We start from the raw sequence: 21,496 nt of genomic DNA, 5'->3' as shown, positions 1-21,496 counted from the left end.
GTGGAGGCCTTGGTAGCTGTGGTCCATTAGTCCTTTGGACTAATCTTTTCCTTGTATCCTGTTCTCTTCATTCTTCCTTGCTCCTGAAGGGGTGAGACCAGTGGAGTATCTTAGATGGCTGCTCAGAGGCCTTTAAGACCCCAGACACTACTCACCAAAGTAGAATGTAGAACGTTGTCTTTATAAACTGTGTATGCCAGTGGAGCTAGATATTCCCTGAGACCATGGTCTCCACAGCCCTCCGCCCAGCAGTTCAGTCCCTCAGGGAGTTTGGATGTGTCTATGGAACTTCCATGGCCTTTCCTTGTACAAGTTGTGCTGACTTCCCCAGTACTGTGTACTGTCTCACCCTTCACCAAAGATATCACTTATCTATTGTCTATTTAGTATTTCCCCCAACCCCTCCCATCCCTCGTAACCAACAAAGATTGTTCCTTTTTGTGTGTAAACTTTTTCATGAGTTTTTACAATAGAGGTCTCATACAATATTTATTCTTTTGTGATTGACTTATTTCACTCAGCATAATGTCTGTCGGTTATTTCTCTTGATAGAGTCCCACATAATTCTTAGGGTTTTTTCATTTTTTTAAATCCTTTTGTCTGATTTTTCCTCATATAAGTTGGTGTCAAGTGCTTTATCTTCAATCTCACTAATTCTGACTTCCATTGCCTCAGTTCTGCTCCTATGACTATTGTCTGATTCTGAAATTTTATTATAAATCTTCTGGATTTCTGATTACTGTCTCTCTATGGATTCGTGCAGCCTGTTAAATTTGTCATTATACTCTTCTCTAATATTTTTAATTTCCTCTATTGCGTGTTCTGCATTTTGATTAATTTCCTTCCTAATTTCTTGAAGAGTTCTGTATATTAATCTTTTGTATTCTGCCTCCAGTAATTCCAAGAAATTTTCCTCCTCTGGAAAATTTCTAGATTCTTTATTTTGGAAGCTTGCTGAAGCCATCATGGATTGCCTCTTTTTGTGATTTGATACTGACTGTTGTCTCTGGACCAGAAATTAGTTATAGTATTTATTTATTTTATGTTTGCTTACTGTGTCCTAGCTTCTTGTTTTGTTTGATATGCCCAAATAGGCTGCTCATATGAGCTAGTTTGATAATTGGCAACTTTGAAACTCTAATGTCTTGCCACCAGTTGGTTAGATCTGTTACTAGGTATGTGAGCTCAGGAGTCCACCTACTCCTCCTGTATGGACTCAGCTCAGGTGCCCAGGTAGATAGCCACCAAGTGTGTGGTGTAGGCTTCACCTACAGTCCTAGACAGGTGTGGGTGATTGGTGTAGGCACAGGCATCTGGCTACAGCAGGGGGACACACTTTGAGCAAGGCAGGGGCTGACAGCCACCCCCAAGTGTCCAGGAGGAAGGTGTGTCCCTGTTCCCTAGAGTGTGTAAGTGGGTGGGTTTTGCAGCCAGACTATGAGCATCCAATGCTGTTGGCTGTAAGGACTGGGGGCACCTCTTATTCTTGGGCCCCTATCACAGGTGGCTAGGTGGCGTGGGTGGAACCACCAGTCCTCAGGCCCCTGATGTGGGTAGGTGAAGACCCTGCTTAATGGGCAGAGCAGTGTCAAATGTCACGAACCTGCCACTTCACAGCTTCAACAGTTGAAGTTAGACTTCAGGTATATACTCTGTGGTACTGTGGTAATGAGGGCCTACACTGTTGAAATGGGCCCACACAAGTCTCTGCAGGGGGAAAGGCACTCAAAGTCTGTGGATCCCTTATGCCTGTGCCTAGGCAAAGGAGCTGTGCCTACCCTGGGTTCTTTGCTTAGAGGAGCCGGCAGTTTATTTTTTCCCGTTTGTTAATTTGTTAACTCTCCAAGGCCAGGAGAATGGCTCAGAGCGTGTGACGGTTCTTACTTCTGGCCCAGGAGACTCGGCAATTGCTAAAGCCGGTCCGGGACCCAGTGCGGAGCAGGGAGCGGGGAGGTAAATGGGAGAGAGGTTTTTCCCTAAGGCGGGTGTTTTTGATCTGCGCAGTAGGCCGTACATAAGTACTTATCTTTTGTTGATTCAGGGCTGCTTCTCACTGTTCTGGGTGGCCAAGTAGACTCTCTGGCACTGGGTCTCTCCTGGTGCAGAAAACACACCTCTCGAGCATGGCTCCTTGCCTGCCTCACCGGTCACCCATGAGCTGCTCAGGCCTGAAGGGCTCAGGCTCTCACTGGGTCAGGTCTGGCAACTCCTCGCTGCTTCAGAACCATCTCTCCCTCCCCCTGCCACTCAGTCCAGTTCCTCAACTTTGCCTTAGATGTTCAGGGCTCTTAAGACTGTCATATATAATTGATTCACTTGCCTTTTTGGGTCTTTGTTGTAAGAGGGTCCACCGGAAGCATCTGACTACTCTGCCATCTTGGCCCCACCTCTTTAGGGTCCCGTTTGGGGGATTGGATTATCTTATGTTAATGAGGATTAGACTGTTAATTAGGCAGGATTAGGGTAGCATGTATCTTGAGTCACATCCGTCACCGCCTTACAAGAGATAAAAGCAGACAGAAGTGAGCAGAGAGGTGGTCCTATGACCACCAAGAAAGAAGAGCTGAGAGCAGAGTGCATCCTTTGGACCTGGGTTCCCTGCACTGAGAACCTCCTAGACCCAGGGGAAGATTGATGAGGATCTTCTCCCACAGCAGAGAGAGAAAGTCTTCCCTCTAGAACCAGCACCCTGATTTCGTACTTCTATCCTCTTAATCTCTGACAGAATAAATGTCTGTTAAAGCCATCCACTTGTGGTATTTGTTATACCAGCATTAGGTAACTTAGTCAACAATTCTCAATGCGTGGTCCACAGACTGGTTGGTATTCTTGAGACCCTGAAAGGGAGACTGTGAGTCGAAACTACTTTCATAATGATGTGAAAACACTGTCTTTTCTCCTCTGTTGCCGGTGTCTTAGCACAGTTGAGGCAAGCTGCACCAAACTGTACCAGTAGTCTTTGTATCCTTCAATGCCAAGCACCGAGAGGAAACAAAAGAAGCCAATTTTACTTAAGAAAGACCTCAATAAAGCCATAAAAATAATTGATTTTTATTAAATTTCAACCACAGACTGAATTTTTTTAAATAATCTATGTAACAAAATTGGAAAAACGCATAAAATACTTCTGTTACAGCATGCCAAAGTAAAAGGATTGTCTTGAGGAAAGCACTTAAAGAGATTTAGTTGCAAGCCGAACTAACTGCTTTTTCCATGGAACATCATTTTTACTTGAACACATGATGAACAAATGACGGTTATTCAGATGTGGGTTTCTGGCAGACATTTTCTTGAATATAAGTGAACCTGCCGATGACAAAGCTCCAGCTTTCAAGTGAAAATTAGAATTTTAGAAAACTTGTATCAGTCGCTTAGAGCTTAACAGCCTCCTAAAACTTAAAGATCACTGATGACATTTTAAAAAATGTGGATTTTTTTAGTATTGTATAATGAAATGTATCAACAGTTGACTGACATGCACAACTCAGTGAATCAATATTTTCCAAAAGACCCATGCATGTTGTTACAAAGTCAGGCATGGGTAAAAGATCCGCTCACAGTGCAAGACAGACCAACGAGTTTTAGTGAGGAAAAGTTCTTCATATGGTTTCAGATTCCACAGTGCAACTAACCTTTTAGAAAACCACCATTTGTCATGTTTTGATGTGGAATCAAAGAATACCCACAGTTACCCAAGAAGGCTATTAAGATAGTTCTTCCTTTTCCTATCACATATTTGTATTTGGCCAGATTGGCTTCAACCAAAAAAATAAAAAATAAAAGCAGATCACAACCCACTGTATGTAGAAGCAGATATAAAATTCCAGCTATCTTTCTACTAGGCCAGACATTAGAGCGATTTGCAGAAATGTAAAATAATGCTGCTTTCAAATTTTTATTTTTGGAAATTATTTTTCATAAAAGTGAACATAGACTTGATCTATTGATATTTTTAAAAATTCTGTTTTAACTTCTAACATGGTAAAAATAAATAGATATAATAACACACATGAACAGAAGCTCTCAAAGTACTTTTTAAAAAAATTGTGGTGAAAATACACACACCAAAACATTCGCAAGTTCCACAATTTCATACTTGTAAAATTCAGTGACATTGATTACATTCTTTATATGGTGCAACCATTATTGCTCTCAAAGTACTTTTAAGAGTACAAAGAAGTCCTGTGACCAAGAAGTTTGAGGACTACGACCTAGGAAAATGCTGTGTAAATCCTCAAGGGGCAGAGCTCCTGGTATACCTTACGTCTCGCTGCTTGAACTCATGGATAGTGCGAATTAGCAGAGGAGCTGGAAAACGAGGCCCACAGGACATAGTTCAGCTCATTCATCTGCCTCCTATAAGTCCACCTTATGACACTAGGTTTTTTTCATGATCATCATCATCCTGCTTAAAAAACAAACAAGCAAGCAAGCAAGCAAGCTGTATTAGGAACTACATAAAGAGTAGTTCCACAGCCTAGCCAGCAATATGAAAAGGGTGTCAAGAAAATAGTACATTAATTCTACTCAGATGCACAATCAACGCTCACGGAAGCAGCAATCAAGAAATTTGCATTGGGCAAATCTGCTGCAAGACTTCTTTAAAGTGTTAAAAAGCAAAGATGTCACTTTGAGGACTAAGGTGCGCCTGACCCAAGCCATGGTGTTTTCAGTCGAAAAGCTGGACAATGAATAGGAAAGACAGAAGAATTGATGCATTTGAATTATGGAAAAGGACATCGTGCTTGATAGAGCGTTAGCGAAAAAGAAGACCCTCAACGAGAGGGATTGACACAGTGGCTGCGACAATGGGCTCAAGCATAGCAACAATTTTGAGGATGGCACAGGACCAGGCAGTGTTTTGTTCTGTTGTACATACGGTCATTACGAGTCAGAACAGACTCTATAGCACCTAACAACAATTCTGTATTAAAAACTTCTTATATTCAAATACCGATATATAAAACAACATGGATGAATTTCCCAATCTTATGTTGAGAGAAGGCAGGCACAGAAGCGTATATACTGTGATTCCATTTATGTGAAGTTCAAGAAAAGGCACAACTAATATATGGTGATGGGAATCAGCACTGCAGTTGCCTCTCGGGTAGAGAGAGTATTCACTTGAAATGGCATGGAGGAACTTTCTAGGGAGACTGGAAAAGTTTTATAGTATCTTAATTTGGATGATGGTAATTTGACTGTATAGATTTGTCAAGACTCATCAACTGTTTACTTAAGATCTGGGTATTTTTATTGGATATAAATTATACAATTAAAAAAACTGAGTAAAAAGGTACAGATAATGTCTTCTTTCTCAAGCTGAGTAGACAGATGTTCTTTTATGTGTAAATATATGCTACATATGCCTCATTGTATAGGTGGCACAAATGGTTTGCGCTCAACTATTAACCTAAAGGTTGGCAGTTAGAACCCACCCAGCGGTGCCCAGGAATACCAAAAAAACCTACAGACCCTATGGAACAGTTCTACTCTGTAAGACCTGGGGTCGCAATGAGTCAGACTCAACTCTACGGCAACAGATTTGGTTTTGATATATATTTACAGCAACATTTCTTTTTAAAAAGTGAGGAAAAAAGAATGGCTGCATAACAGATTTTTCCCTAGTACCTACCCTTCAAGTATTTGAATATAGCATCCCATTTGAAAACTCATGGAGAGTTCAGTGAACATGCTCTCTCCTTAGATCCTCCGTTTAACCACGCCAATAAAACTGAATCCTCCTGAAGACTGTGCTTCTCTTCAGGTAAATAATTTTATGTGCTATTTTCTCCCTTGTGGAGATACTGCACACGTATAAAAATTATATTGTTTATACATATCATATAACATTTAATCACTGGAAAAATCCAGCCAGTATTTCTTAGTTGTACTTTTTGTTGTTTATGTTCAAATACTTATTATCTAGTTGTTCTTTAGCCATTTTGATGAATGGAATTGTTTAAACTTTATTTGCCTCGGTTTCTTCTCTGGATCCTGGTTTTATTGCCTAGAAATATTTCCAGTAACATCTTCTGTACAGGCTTAAAACTCTCCGTTTTAGGTACAAAGAAACTACAGTCAGAAGAAGTCACTAATGGTGAATTACAAAATGTTTTAACCAGCTAGATTTCACACCGTTTTTCCAAAGATTAGTATCTCTTGTAACAATCTTTGTGACTTAAGTTTAAAAATGATTTTTTAAATGGTGAAAATGCTTTATTTAAATATAAAAAGAGAAGACTATCGCATCAGTTTTAAACAGTTTTCTATTTTTAAATATTTGGGTTTTCATGTGTCAGGAAATCAGATATAGAATTAAAAAACTGCTAAATTTTTGGTTAGCTAAGAAAAATACATATTCAGCTCTGCACTCAATTTCTAGAATAATAGTACTTCTTAAGTCACATTAAAATGTGTTTTTTTTGTGTGTTTTTTTTCTTTGCTTAAGATTTTGAGAGTTAGGAAGTTTGCAGGTATGTCTAACACAGTGCAAACCTGTGAGGGTCAGAACCTGACGGGACTGCCTTTCCGCGGGTCTCGCAGGTTTTCTGCCGTCGACAGGGTGCAGTCTTATCACTTTTTAATTGCTTTAGTGGAAAGTACTTGAGTTTTCCTTCTGACAGGTTTCTGCCTTACACAGGTTTCACTGTACTTCTGCCTCATTGGTGAGATCTCTCATTATGAACAGACCTGTGTTTGAAAGGCTAGTTCTTCAGTGGCTGTTTTTCTGTAACAAATACTTCTGCAATTCTGCCAGGCGCCCAAGGAAATCCTGGTGTTTGGCTCAAAGTTACATGGGGGTGGGAAATTGAATAAAAAAAAATCAGCACACATTTCACTCATTTTTTTCTATAAAAATATAACTCTTTATTAAATAACATGCACAAATATCAACTAGTCATTTATTAAACAGATATGATTTAGAACAAGATGTAAAGAAATACAAATCCTTAAGTACAATTTAGTATCTTGTTCATGATATTTGAATAATTTAAAAAAAATCACTGATTAACCATTCCTTATTTTTCTTTCAGAATCCAAAACCCTTTTAGGCATATCCTTCATTTCAAAATTTTTCTAGGATTTCAGAGCTTCAGAGTATCTTTAATACCAAAAGCCCTTAAGTACTTCCTTGATTGTAAGTTCCCACAGAGAAGGTGTTAACTTTTCAGCCAGCCAATTAGCCTTGAGTCACTTTACAAAGCAAATCTGTAGAAGGCAGAATCAAGGCAGAGAGGCTCTAACTCTTTGAGGTACAACTGAAGAGGCTGAGAATTGTGGTTAAAAAGCTAAAAAGCCGGGATGACAAAAATATGCCAGACTCCTTGCTTGCTTTTCTCGTCTGTAGCTTATTCTGTTTGGTCAAACAGTGATTTCTTTTCCCTCCCTTTCCTCAGGTTGGACCATCAGAACAAAATGCTCTATAAACTTACCCCTCTGGGATTTTCTATAACTTCAATGCTCAGTAAGTTGATTTTTTTTTCATTTTTATGATTTGCCATAGCATCCCATCAAATTTCCTTTTTAGGCAAAAAAAAAAAAAAAAAAATTTGCATTAAGTTTTTCATATTAAAAGTATTGCTTTTATAAACTAACTTTCAATGTTCCCAGTCTTAATAAACTTAACTTCAACAAAAACAGTGCTTCAAAATCTATCCTGCCTCTCTGGCCCCATTTATTCAAAAAAAAAGGCCGAAATCTCTCACCTAAATTTCTAAAGAGAACTACCTCCAACCTTTATAATAAAGTCCTTGCACTGTGTAATTTTTACACGTGCTGCTATATTGCGCATGCCAAGTACAATATGAATCAAAATATAAATTGACATGAAAATTCAAAACTCCCTAAGCTTAATATGTACCTTTGCACTCAAAAACTTCATTTCTTACATTCTCTCCTACTAGCTGGAATGTCCAACTTGCAAGCTGAGTTTAAATCACTTCATTTCTCATATATTCTTTTCACTTTTCTCTAACAGAATAAGAAACATTCAGTATTATTTTATAATTCAAGAAAGCACTGTGGAAAATTAGGTAAACTTCATCTCAAATCTTACAGATTAATTTTACACTAGCCTAATTTTTCTTTCAAAAATGTTTAATAAGTTCAGCAGAGGTTTCAGATCTGAACTATTCCCGGATATTAAGTCTACATCGTGTTACAGGAAACACTGGATTTTCCCTAAGTATATTGCTGATTATTTGATTATAAAACAGCATACCAAATCTTAATTATAAAATTCTGTGAATTATGTTTTGTATCTTGATACAAGGAAAAAATACAGCATATTAATATTTCATAAACATTGCCAAGATCGATTGGAATATACCTGTTTCTTTTACTTATTTTAACTATCAAATATATCTTTCTTGATTTGAGCACTCAGTTTTTATTTTAAAAGTGCAAAGGTTATTAAGCTTAAAACATTAAATTTAAGCAATGTAAAAAAGTTTTACAATGATTTAACAAGACCAATAAAATTTATTGAACATATTTACATATATTCACAGGTGCTTTTATAGTTGAATATTAAAATAGACATTTACAATTTCAGAATTTTCATTCAAAGGCATTTTTTCGGGGAAATAGGCTCTACTGTGAGATGAAAACAAGAGCTAAGTTTTTTTGTCTGACTAATTTTCAACAGTATGTTTAACATAGTAAGTCATAGGCACGATCACAGGAGACTAGTATGAAACACGTGACACTGTTTTAGGCATCAACTGTGGAAGATAAATTATAGGAAGCATGCAATACAACTCAGTTGCAGTCTTTACAGTTATGGTGATGAAAACAAGCTAACTCAAACACATGCATGCCTTATTTTAAGTTTTGCTACCTGAACACACTACTTCTGCACGCCATACAAACTACAACTTTGGTCCAATAAAACGTTAGACAAAACAGTTTTACAATTATTTCTTTGTACATGTTTTTACTACCAATCCCTTTGTATACATTTTGACCATTAATTACAAGATTTACATCTGCACAATATGTATAAAATAAGTTATTAAAAAGGACAATATTAAAACTTTCAAAGAGAACACTGTACAATTAATTTACATATATGATAAACTGAAGAAATTTTGTGCCAAAATTTTCTTCCACATTAGAAACTATTTGGTAGGAACTGAACCTTGTAGTTTACTGATATATTTTTAATAAAACCTGAACGAGCTTTGAATACTAGTGGTCATCTCGTTACTTAGACTGCTAACAACTTCCAGCGCTGTCAGCAGATTCTCACCTTTTTAAATATCTACCAGTCAGCCACCATGCCCTAATGCAACGGTCACCTTTCATCCATATAAATAATAGCTCTCAGTTACAAACTGTGTTCAGATCTAAGATCCAAAATAATCCTCTTCATTTTTTTATAAAATGACAGTGTTTACTACACAATCCACTTAAACTGAACTTTACTAACAACTGTAAAGGCATATCAGTATTTTGTCAAAAGGCAGTATTCCACAGTACAATGTTGAGCCTCATCAGGTGAAGAAGGCGTTACCAGGAAGTAATGGCTGTTATATAGGAGTCAACTCAAAGTCATCATTAACGTCAACCAGGGGAACATAAAACTCCTGGATTTCATAAATGCTGATGGATTTGTAGGTGGCAGGGTCAAGTTCCTGGAGTTTGAGCTGCCATTCTAGTCTCTGGACGGCATTTAAGGCTGCAGCTTCGTGTTGTTGCCTCATTAAAAGACAGGTCTATTTAAAAGAAGAAAAGAGTTACTGATTATTCTGTTAAATTTGCTTTGTTTAAAAATCAATCTAATCCATAGTTTCTTTAGGGACTAAGATGGGCACATCAGAAGTCTAAAAGTGTTCGAATTACATGCCCACTTCCTGTCTGACCCTGTCCATATCCATCTGCCAACTATTTCTGGGTTTGCAACCTCACACTCACCTTACAACTGTAATCTGAAAATGTTCTCTCAAACTGTAAGATTTCAAATTATCATGAAAGTCTAAGGAAAATGACTGTGAAATGAACCGAAATCTCAAATAATTTTCTTTATAGATTTGCAAAATTCATTCCTCTCTTACCATTCTCTTATTCTTTCATATTCAGAACTATAACCAGACATGTGAACTGGATGATAAGCATGTAAATCCAAATTATCAACTGCTTTTTCTGTGGTATTTTAATCTTTTGAATTCTACTGGTCCTTAAAAATGGACTTGTGGTCTTTATTTCCCGTTATCTTTCCAATTGCTGCCCAGCATGAGGATTTATGACTAACAATGTTTCCCTTCCTAATTATTCTAATATAGCTGCAGTTTCTGTTCATTTATGAAAGGGGAAGCATTCATTTAAACTGAACTCCTAAACATATGTACCTTTAATTTGTCGAACTTATCATCCACATCTTGTAACCAGGACATGAACTGTCTTGCATTAAAGCGGTCCCGCACAGAAGTTTTACTGTCATCAGACTGAAAGAGAAATTACAGTAGTTGAATGTTAGAAAATACCATTAACCCACTTTAAAATCAGTATGTCATCATATGATCTTTTTATGGTATATGCCAGTTTTTAGGAAAGATGGAAATATAATCTAAAAATAATACAATATAAATTGAATACTATTAAAATTTCATAAAGAGTCTATTTCCATACTGAGTTGATGGATTAGTTATCAGAACTCTCAGCATGCTGGGTTTAGTTATTAATAGAACCTATACTGTGGGGAGCCCTGGTGGCACCGCAGTTAAGAGCTCGTCTGCCAACCCAAAGGTCAGCAGTTCAAATCCACCAGCCGCTCCTTGGAAATCACATGGGGCAGTTCTACTCTGTCCTACAGGGTCACCATGAATCAGAATCAACTTGATGGCAATGGGCTTACAGGCTGAGTCAAAGGCGCTTTTCAAAAAGGCATATGAAGTACTGCACCTGTGACATTAATTAATGAAAAATCGATTTGACTTGATTTTAATGTTAGAAGTTTACCATACGTAGGGAGAAGTGTTTAAGTGGAGCCCCTGACATTCTTCCAGGACCAATCTTTCAAAGTACTCATAAAGAAGTTCCATGCTGACTCTTAAGAACATCTGTTTTGGAATTAATATAGACTACATTCAAACGTTTTCTCATTTCGATGAGTTTTGGGAGGAAGAAAAAGTAAACAGGTGTGTTTACTTGTGTACTCAACCATTCTGAACTAGAAATCTTCAAGAGCCTTTTCCTTGTACCTTGATTATAAACCTCTATCCATATTTTTCTAAGACTGATTTCATTACTCTATAATTGCACACAACTTTAAAAGACCTCAAAATACCACACCGTCTATTCCAGCCTTTTATCAACATGGCTAAACTGTAAATTTCAGTTATTAAAACCATCCATTCTTCCCTTTAAAATCATTAAAGCTGAAAATTCTGGAAACTCCCTCAGTGGCCTTCTCAGTGTCTACTTCCTTAGAGTCAAACAGTTCTTTCTTAAAATCCAGTTATTCATTTTAACAGATTCTTCACATATCTCTCAACACTTCCATTTGAATAAAACATTTGGTAGCTTAAAAAAGTTTGAAAATCACTGATCTAGCTCAATCTCTTCCTCTTACAGGTAAGAAAACAAAGCCCAGAGAAGACAAAGTGCTGACCCTGTGACACACCCCAAACCCTTCGTGTATTACTCCTTTGTCTGCTTTAAAATAGCGTTTCCTAGTCTTTTTTGTGATAACCCTTCAATGCCTGTGTTTACACTTTTTATTTTAATACTTACAGTTTTTCGCTTATGACCCATGCATTTCATTCTGGTTTATGAAGCACGCAAAATTTCTGATAACTGGTATGACTGCTTTTTGACTTCACATAATTTATATGTGACAGTAAACTTTATTAAAGACACATGCAATTTTTCACAACTATATTAATTTATTCCACCAATATCCAAGAAAAAAACAGGAGCAAGGCAGTATTTTAGCAATGTACCAACCTAGAGGTTCCACCTGCTTATACTGTTTCCTCAACAGACAGTAGAGGCAAGGTACTAAGAACTAAGCATATAAAAATCCACTCTAGAAATCCATATAAATTATAAGTTATATGTAAGACTAATACAGGTTATATGTAAGAGCACTATCCTAAACACATATCTGTTTTTGTGATTATCTTAAATGTTTAGAGGACTTTAGAAAACAGAAGATCAACTGATCCAGAAACATACTGTGATCTGAAAGTGTTGTTCTCTCTTTTGAGCTTCGATAATTGTTGAATTTAAGTTTATTCTATGGAAATAGATGACAAAAGTAACCTAGTTATATTTAAGAGTATTCTAAATGTACCAATGAACATTCTACCTGAGAGTCCAGTGGAACATTGTACACTTCTGCATCCAGCAAAACAGTACAAGCACTGAACGGCAGCGTTTGATTTGCCAATGTTCTTGCGGCTCTGTAGTGAACTCGGAGAACTTCCTGTTCATTGGATACAATCAGTTTTTCCTAGTTGAACAAAGAATTTAAAAAAAAACAAAATATATATCTACACACACACACACCACTTCTTCAACAATTCATTTTTCAAACTTAGGAGACCAAAAAAAAAAGAAAAAAAAAGTTAAAGAACTTAAATCTCAAGAGTAACATTTCTTCTCAGTAGGTCTGAGAAATATGAGAACTCCTAGTATTGTAAAAGTATAAGTAACTTTTCTTTTTTCAGAATTGGGAGCCTTTTTTTTTAAAGTACACAATGGTGGTTTTTAGTACGTTCACCGTGTTGTTTGATCGTCACACCACTATCTAACTCCAGAATATTCCAGACATTCACCCCCTATTTCCCTCCTCCCCTACTCCCTGGCAAATGCTAACCTGTCTTTTGTTTCTATGGATTTATCTATTCTGAACATTTAATATAAGTCACAATATTCGGTCTTTTGTGACTGGCCTCTTTCACTTAGCATAATGCTTTCAATGTTTATCCATGTCACAGCATGTATCAATACACCATTTCTTTTTATGACTGAATAATATTCCAACATATAGATGTACCACACTTGGTCTATCCGTTCCTCAGCTGACAGACATCTGGGTTGTTGCCACGTTTTGGTTATTATGAATAATGCTGCTGTGAACATTCATGCTCAAATATTTTGTGTGAACATGCTTTCAATTCTCTTGGATAAATAACTAGGAGTGGAATTGCTGGGTCCTATGGTAACTTTATGTTTAACCCTTTGCAAAACCACCAAACTGTTTTCCACAGCTGTTGTACCATTTTACATTCTCACCAGTAATGTATGAGTGTTCCAGTTTCTCTATAACCTCATCAACACTTGTTATTATTAATCTTTTCTTTTTGTACTTTAGATGAAGGTTTACAGAACAAATATTTTCTCATTAGTTAGTACATATACTGGTTTATGACATTGGTTAACAACCCCACAACATGTCAATACTCTCCCTTCTCGACCATGGGTTCCCCATTACCAGCTTTCCTGTCCCCTTCTGCCTTCTTAGTCCTTGTCCCTGGACTGTTGTGCCCCTTTAGTCTCATTTTGTTTTATGGGCCTGTCTAATCTTTGGCTGAAGGGTGAACCTCAGGAGTGACTTCATTACTGAGCTAAAAGGGCGTCCGGGGGCCATACTCTCGGATTTCTCCAGTCTCTGTCAGACCAGCAAGTCTGGTTGTTTTTTGTGAGTTAGAATTTTGTTCTACATTTTTCTCCAGCTCTGTCCGGGACCCTCTGTTGTGATTCCTGTCAGAGGAGTCAATGGTGGTAGCTGGGCACCATCTAGTTCCACTGGACTCAGTCTGGTGGAGGCCATGGTAGTTGTGGTCCATTAGCCCTCTGGACTAATCTTTCCCTTGTATCTCGTTTTCTTCATTCTCCCTTGTTCTCGAAGGGGTGAGACCAGTGGAGTATCTTAGATGGCTGCTCACAGGCTTTTAAGACCCCAGATGCTACCTACCAAGGTAGAATGTATAACATTTTCTTTATAAACTATGTTATGCCAATTGAGCTAGATGCTCCCTGAGACCATGGTCCCCACAGCCCTCAACCCAGCAATTCAGTCCGATTATTGATCTTTTTGATGACAGCCATCCTAGTACGTGTGAAGTGGTGACTCATTGTGGTGGCAGTTTTTCTTTTGTAATGAATATTTTCACAGAAATAAATATATTGTACGCTGAGGCTAATTGTAAATCACTGACAGTTATAGTAAAATCCTAGCTTAATGTGTTAAGTAAAGTCTAAAACTTTCAATGAAATTAACGTGAATTAATGAAATGATCTAGACTAGCTTCTGCATCCAGCAGACTGGAAATTCCTGGGGTCCAACTGCAGATCCTAAACCCTCCTGATCCTGGCTATAGACTTGTGCCACATGGTGGTCACTGTCCTCTTTGACTTAAACATCAGTGGGGTGAACTCTGGGACCTGTCGCTGGCTAGAGCTTTAAGGGCAGAGGCAGCTGTTCTAGGCTCCCCCAGTGACATGGCACTAATTTTGCCAGCCCTGTCTGGGTGGCGGGGCTGGGAGACTGACCATGTGCCTGGTCTTCTCCTCACCAGGTTCCTCATCCTCCCCTCAACTGTCAAGAAATGTTGCCTTCTCCCATTAGAGAACACAGACCATGTTACACTCAAATATGCATTGTTACAGTTTTATTATATTTATAATTTAATGTGAAAGACAAAGAAACATGGTCCTATTTAATTTCTTGTTAATTCTTAGCGGATAAATTATACTCAAAAGAAAAGAAACCTAACACTTATGGTTTACTAATTTAAGTACAAGTTTAAGGTCAGCCTTGAAGTGATAAATATCTAAAGACTTGATCAGGTAATAAAGATAGCTAGAAGAAAAGTCTTCCTAAAAAGTTGGTTGTAGTCCTGAAGGGATTAACAGCAATAATCTAAAATCCCTCAAAATCATACATTATGTAGAAAGGAAAAATATATTTTAAAGTCAGACCCCTTTCCCTTAAAATAACAGAGACACACTACTTAAGTGATAGCCCAGCTATTCTATTTTAGGTCAGTGTTCTCAACTTTGTGTCTCTGAACCCCCAGAGCAGAGCCTTTCAATGTTGAGAATAGGTTGTGAGTGTGCCAAAGTATTGTTTCCTCTTAGCTCTTGGGGTGGAAGAGTGGGGCAGGGAGCAGCTCTGAGTACTGGGCCAGGGGCTCCGGCTACAACTCTGTTCATTCATTTAGCGTAGCATTCAAGTATCATTTTCTATGGGAAAATGACTAGGAGTACTTAACCTAGGGTCCTCACATCTCCATGAAGTCGATGCACAGAGTGGGAGAAGGGTTGTCTGTGAACTTCCAACTGGCATTTCTTTCAATTATGACATAGGCAACAAAAGTATTATTAGTCTTAGAAGAAGTATTAGAAGTATCTACTACTTTGTCATCCACAGAAATCAAATACTTTCAATTCATATCATAGTTACTACAGATATCCCCCCAAATTTTTATATTCATTACTTCTTCGAAATTTCAGTAGTTATTAGATCTGCTGCTGTTAAGACACATGATTCCAGTTTTTCTGTGTAGAGACATTTGTGTAGTAGCTGCCAACTATTATGCAATTCTGCAGCTACCAAATGGTATCAAATTCAGTCACCAAATGGTAAAGCTGTTTGTTCTCCCACTGTCAGGCACTGAAGTTGTTTTCCAGTATTCTACAATTTTAAACTGTTTGTTGATCAATATGTGGAAGGCGGTGAGTCATTTTCGTTATTGGCTAAAGTTCTACAAACCGCACAGCTCAAATGAGAATTCTTAACTGTGCGCAGGGTGGCATGACTTTCTGTAACATTCATCAGTCCACAAATGATATATACCAGATGGGTTCTGCTGGCTGAAATAACTACTGACGTGTGCTGTATCAATTATTGCATGGTCATGTACAGTGTTGTACATTCTGTAAGTATCAGCGCTTCTTTCTTTTACTTGTTGCCCTTTAAGGTTCTCTGAAGCTTATTTTATGCATTTGAAAACATTACTCTGAGAAGCGGTTCAATAGGTTTCACCAGATTATTACAGAAGTCCATGGCACGAAAAACGATAAGAACTTTAGCTCTTGGGAATCTATCATGGATGAATCAAAGAAATTGTATACAGGATTTGTTTGTATATGAGTATGTCTATTTCTGTGAAGAAAGACTGCAGCCTACATCACATTTTCAGAGGTCCTTAACCCTCCCCAAAGATAAAGATTAAAAAGGTGTTACTTTTTTGTTAATCCAGTAAAATGACTTTTATGATTTCTATACATGGCTAGATAGATTTCTTCTGTTATTTCATGTCAAAACTAACCACTGGGAACCAGAAACTAAGGAAGACTTATAATGACCAATAAACACAGCCTTTGTGAGCATTTTGCACTTTAGCCCTAAAGTAGCTGGTACCACGTAACCATTTTAAAACTTGAAAACCCAAGCATCCTACTAGGAATTCACTGCTGCAGGTTCTGCAAATTCAACAAATGATAATAAAAAAACTATTAGAGACTTTCATATATCAAAAATACACCTAACATGAACTGTAATATAGAAGCAGCTATCTTAAAATAGGCTTAAAAATTCTCCATCCAATTGCATAAGCACTAGGTAAAATCAAACCATTCCCCAAAATGTTTCTAAATAAAACCCATTAATAAAAAACTGTAGGCCACTTTAATCTATTGACAAAATACAGTTGTTATTTTAGCATAAATGTAAACTTAAAACATTTCTCACCCTTTCAATACTGTGTTGCAAACGTAGCTTCATCCTTACAACTTCCTGTTGCCGAAAAAGCTCTTTAAGAGGATCTGACAGTGAAGGCGGTGGTGTAATCTAATTAAAAAAACATATATATATAGTTTAAAATATTAGGTTTTATTTACAACAATAGGCTATTCTTATAAAATTAAACTTTTCGTGCTTAACTTAATAAAACCATATAACAGTGACTGGTTGTTACTCCTCAGGCAATTTTAACTGTTTGAAACATAGCAGAGAATCCCAGCATGCTTAGACGTTTTGATTGTGAGGTCACAGCAGACTTGAAGGACTAAGGAAGTGACTTATTACAGACAGACCCATTTTTGAGCATCTGTAAGTGACAGCTCAGACTAAAGAAGGACTCACAAACAGGACGGTCTAAGCACAAACAGTCCAAGTGTATCAGTAAGTGAAGTCTCTGCAGGCACGATAAAAACATCAAACACTAATGTACCAAGTTTTACATTTAGTAAATTAAGCCCTTAAAAATAAAAAAGATGAAATTTGCTAACAGATATGTGGGTCCTTGATCAAAAGTTCTCACCTGTGCTTTAGATGAACAGTTGTTAACTTGAATTCATATAGATAATTGTGTAATAACTGTTTTATAACATTAGTCTATCCATACTCCCAAAAGCTTATAGGCCATACAGTGGACTGTGTTTTCTGGAAGGAGCCCCGGTGGTACAGTGGTTAACGTGTTTGGCTGCTAACCAAAAGGTCGGCGGTTTGGAACCCACCAGCTGCTCCGTGGGAGAAAGATGTGGCATTCTGCTTCTGTAAAGATTTACAGCCTCTGTAAACCTATGAGACAGTTCTACTCTGTCCGACAGGGTCGCTATGAGTCGGAACTGACTCAGCAGCAGTGGGTTTGGTTTTGGTTTGGTGCTTTCTGGTAGATTTTGGAGGTTCAGGAAGCTGACTTGATCCGTGAATGCACTCTACTATTAATATGGAGAGACACTCAAGTGTGGCAGTAACTGTGACCCACTGAACATTTTCCCTCAACCTCTTGGATTACCTCTATTTCCCCCCCTCATCCTTATTTATAATCACCGTCAGTGTATCAGGACAAGGATGGCAGCCAACAACGAGATCTCAGTATGTTCTGGAACAACATAACAGCTCAGCTGACTTTTCTGACAGTTTAACTGTAAGCTCCACAGGAAAGTGGGGCAACCAGATATCATGGTTTCCTGATGTGGTGCCACAGGAGTTATATAACATCATCTATGAAGAATTCCTGCTGAAGAATCAAACCTGGATCTAATCAAGATCTGTAACTAAGTTCACAGGAATTATGGGGGACTGAAAACCATGCTAAACGACACCATGAGGATTTTATCAGTTGAATCCAGAATGTGGAAAATTCTAAAGGACAAATAACTTACTGAAACTTATCATTTTTCAGGCCACTAACTGCACAAATACATTTGTCTGATTTCTGTATCCTGTGAACTGTATTTTAAATTTAACAAGAGTTGTAGAGAGTCTGGGGCTATTGGTTTAGTTTCACAAAGCCATACAGGGAGCACAGAGGAAGAATATCTACTCATCTGAGGTAGAGGGTGTCAGAAAAAGCTTCCTTGATTGGGTAACGTCTGAGCAGTGTCTTAAAGGAAGAGCCAGAGTAAAGATTTAGAGAAAACTGTTTGGGGGTAAAAAGAGGGAAGGGAGGTAATTCCCAGGAGAGAGGACGGCATGATCAATGAAGCAGTCCTGATTCCCTCAAATCTGAGGAAAAGAATGGTGGGTATGAGGATAGAGAGATCAGCAAGGGTAAAGAAATGACAAACTTTCAGTGACAGGCTACAGAGGTTGCATTCCGCTCTGTACGTCAGCTTTTCCTAAAGCATGTTCTACAGAACAGTGGTCCCTCAAGATGATTTACAGGCAATGGTTCTATGAACAATTAAGTCTGGGAAACACTGTATACATGTACTTACTTAGGAGTCTCACAATTAACACATTAAATGTTCTGAGAAGTCCTCCAGTGAATAAACCTATTTATTTATTTACGGTGGCAATATACATAACCAAACATACACCCACTCAACAATTTCTACACGCACAGTTCATTGACACTGGTTACATTACTTCACGTGACACCATTCTACTTCTACCCACTGTTTCACTACCATGAATCTAGACTCTGACCCCTAAAGTTCTCATCCGTGCCTTAGAATAACAGTTGTCAACTTGAATTCATATAGTTAATTCCTTATAAGAACACAATGTTCAAGGCAAACATTCTTTATTAATTGAGCTGAGCTGCTGTTTAACAATGGCTTCTTCATGGGACAGTTCTGGTTCAAGGTTTAAAGATTATTTCCAGTTAACAGATTCAAGGGTTCCCCCACTGTCAATGGATCCAGTAAGTCTGATTTCCTTATGAACTTGAAGTTCTGTCCCTGATTTTCCCCCTTTGGATCAGGATCCATCTAATGGCTTCTTGATTAAAACGTTCAGTAATGATAGCTGGGCACCATCCATTTCTTCTGGTATCATGGAAAAAGAGGTGATAGTTCATGTAGGCAAAACCTATTTATTTTTAGAATAGTGTTTCCTAAACTTAGTTGACCATAAACATCTCCCCCACTCCCCACATGAAACTTAATACTGGCTGTGGAACAAGTTTTCTTTAGAACACACTAGGGTAAAGTTTGTATGTATCGTGGAACCACTGAAGGACCTTATAGCTCACTGCTGTGTCTGTATGGAGAACAGATGCTTGGGCAACACCACCAGAGGCAAGGAATTAAGGAGGCAGATCCTGTTACATCAGTGTGAGATGGAGAGGCAGAGGGGATGGATTCTAACAATACTGGTAACTAGCTGAAGAAGAGAGATGAAAAAGAGGAAGCAGTCAAGGAAGTCTTTTTTTAGTGTGAGGACTGAATGGCTGACAGAGACCAGGGAAAGGGATGGAAGAAGAGGAACAAACAGGTTTTTGGGTGAGTTCAGTGTGGACATGTTAACTTTGTGGAGCTTATGGACATTTAGGTGGAGTTGCCCAGTTAGCAAAAAAGAACCTCAGGATAGCCATCAGAGACGCAAATAAAAACCACAATGAGATACCATTTCACTCCCACTAGGATGGCTAAGACAAAAAACAAAACCAGAAAATGCTGGTGAGGATGTATGGAAACTGGAACCCTTATCCATTGCTGGTGGAAATGCAAAATGGTACAGCTGTTGTGGAAAACTCTCAAAACAATTAATCACAGAACTACCATATGACCCAGCAATTCCACTGCTAGGAATATATCCAAGGGACTTGAAAGCGACTATGCATACAGACAACTATACACCGAAGCATCAAAAGGTGGAAACAGAGCGGCCATCTAGATACTCCACTGGTCTCATCCCTTCGGAAGCAAGGGAGAATGAAGAGAACAGGATACAAGGAGAAGATTAGTCCGAAGGACTAATGGTCCACAGCTACCAAGGCCTCCACCGGACTGACTCCACTACAGCTAGATGGTGCCCGGCTACCACCACTGACTGCTCTGACCAGGATCACAACAGAGGGTTCTGGACAGAGCTGGAGAAGGATGTAGAGCATAATTCTAAGTCACAAAAAAGAAGAAGAAAAAAAAAAAAAAAGACCAGATTTACTGGCCTAAAGGAGACTGGAGAAACCCCGAGAGTACGGCCCCCAGACACCCTTTTAGTTCAGTGGTGAAGTTATCTCCGCGGTTCACCGTTCAGCCTGGAAGTGGACAGCCCCGTAAAACCAAATGGGACTAATGAGGTACAGTAGTCCAGGGACAAGGGCCAGAAGGCAGAAGGGGACACGGAAGCTGGTGATGGGGGAACCCAAGGTTGAGTAAGGATACTGTTGATGTGATGTGAGATTGTTAACCATTGTCATAGGACAACATGTGTAGTAACTGTTAAATGAGAAACTATTTTGTTCTGTAAGCCTTCATCTTAAGTGAGAATAGCAGCACAACTGGAAGAACGTAGTCAATGTCACTGAACTGTGCATGTAGAAAATTTTTGAAATGGTGTATCTTTGGCTATGTGTATTTTCACCAAAAAAAAAAAAAGGTTGAGAAGTTACAGAGTTGACATGTTGTGGTTGTTAACCAATGTCATAAAACAGTATGTGTACTACTGTTTCATGAGAAACTATTTGGTCTGTAAGCCTTCACCTGATGTACAATTAAAAAATATATATATAAAAAAAATAAAAAGAACCTTGAAAAAAGAAAAAAAAAAGGTGGAAACAATCTAAATGTACATCAATGGATGAATGGATAAGCAAAATACGGTACATACGTATGATGAACTACTACTCAGCCAGAAAGAGAAATGAAGTCTTGACACATGCTAAAACATGGGTGGAACTTATAGATATTACGCTAAATGAAGTAAGTCAATCACAAAAGGACAACTATTGTATGACCTCACTTACAGAAAAAGACAAGAACAGGCAAATGTATAGAGACCCAAGTTTCTTAGCGGTTCCCAGGGGCGGGAGGGAGGGAAAGGGGGAGTTACTGCTTATGGAGCACTGAGTGTTGGCTTAAGGGTAAGGGTTTTCACATTAAGGGCCAGGGCTCAACAGCCAATTAATGTAACTGATGTAAGTTGTAAACCCATAAAAAGATGAACTCGCAATAGTTGTGTGATAGGTACAACAACAAAAAGAGCAGCTTTTGAGGATGCTTGTACAATCAAACACCTCATGGGACTTGGTTTCTTGGTTTGGAGGTTTAGGGTCATGATTTATCGGAACATTCCAGTTAATTGGTCTAC

At 38.2% G+C, this 21,496-nt stretch overlaps 1 protein-coding gene across 8 annotated transcripts in view; it reads right to left on the bottom strand.

Annotated features, from left to right (window-relative positions):
* Positions 1 to 7,533: 7,533 nt before the first annotated feature.
* ANKRD12 (ankyrin repeat domain 12) overlaps positions 7,534 to 21,496 on the bottom strand; it is a 196,752-nt gene continuing 182,789 nt past the window's right edge. For 7 of the 8 annotated variants that reach the window (XM_023740044.1, XM_023740045.1, XM_004385790.2 and 4 more), the window contains 4 exons: positions 16,706 to 16,804; positions 12,314 to 12,457; positions 10,353 to 10,448; positions 7,534 to 9,719 (listed from right to left, as the gene is read on the bottom strand). In XM_023740044.1, coding sequence (XP_023595812.1) covers positions 9,534 to 9,719; positions 10,353 to 10,448; positions 12,314 to 12,457; positions 16,706 to 16,804 — 525 coding nt within the window. In that variant the 3' untranslated portion in view covers positions 7,534 to 9,533. The remainder of the gene's footprint in view (positions 9,720 to 10,352; positions 10,449 to 12,313; positions 12,458 to 16,705; positions 16,805 to 21,496) is intronic. The other variant, XM_023740046.1, reaches the window with a different exon arrangement.

The sequence above is a fragment of the Trichechus manatus genome, unplaced genomic scaffold (genome assembly GCF_000243295.1).
Source record: "Trichechus manatus latirostris isolate Lorelei unplaced genomic scaffold, TriManLat1.0 scaffold00146, whole genome shotgun sequence".
Lineage (NCBI taxonomy): Eukaryota > Metazoa > Chordata > Mammalia > Sirenia > Trichechidae > Trichechus > Trichechus manatus.
Note: the sequence above shows the minus strand (reverse complement) of the source record. Positions and strands in the feature narration are given on the sequence as shown.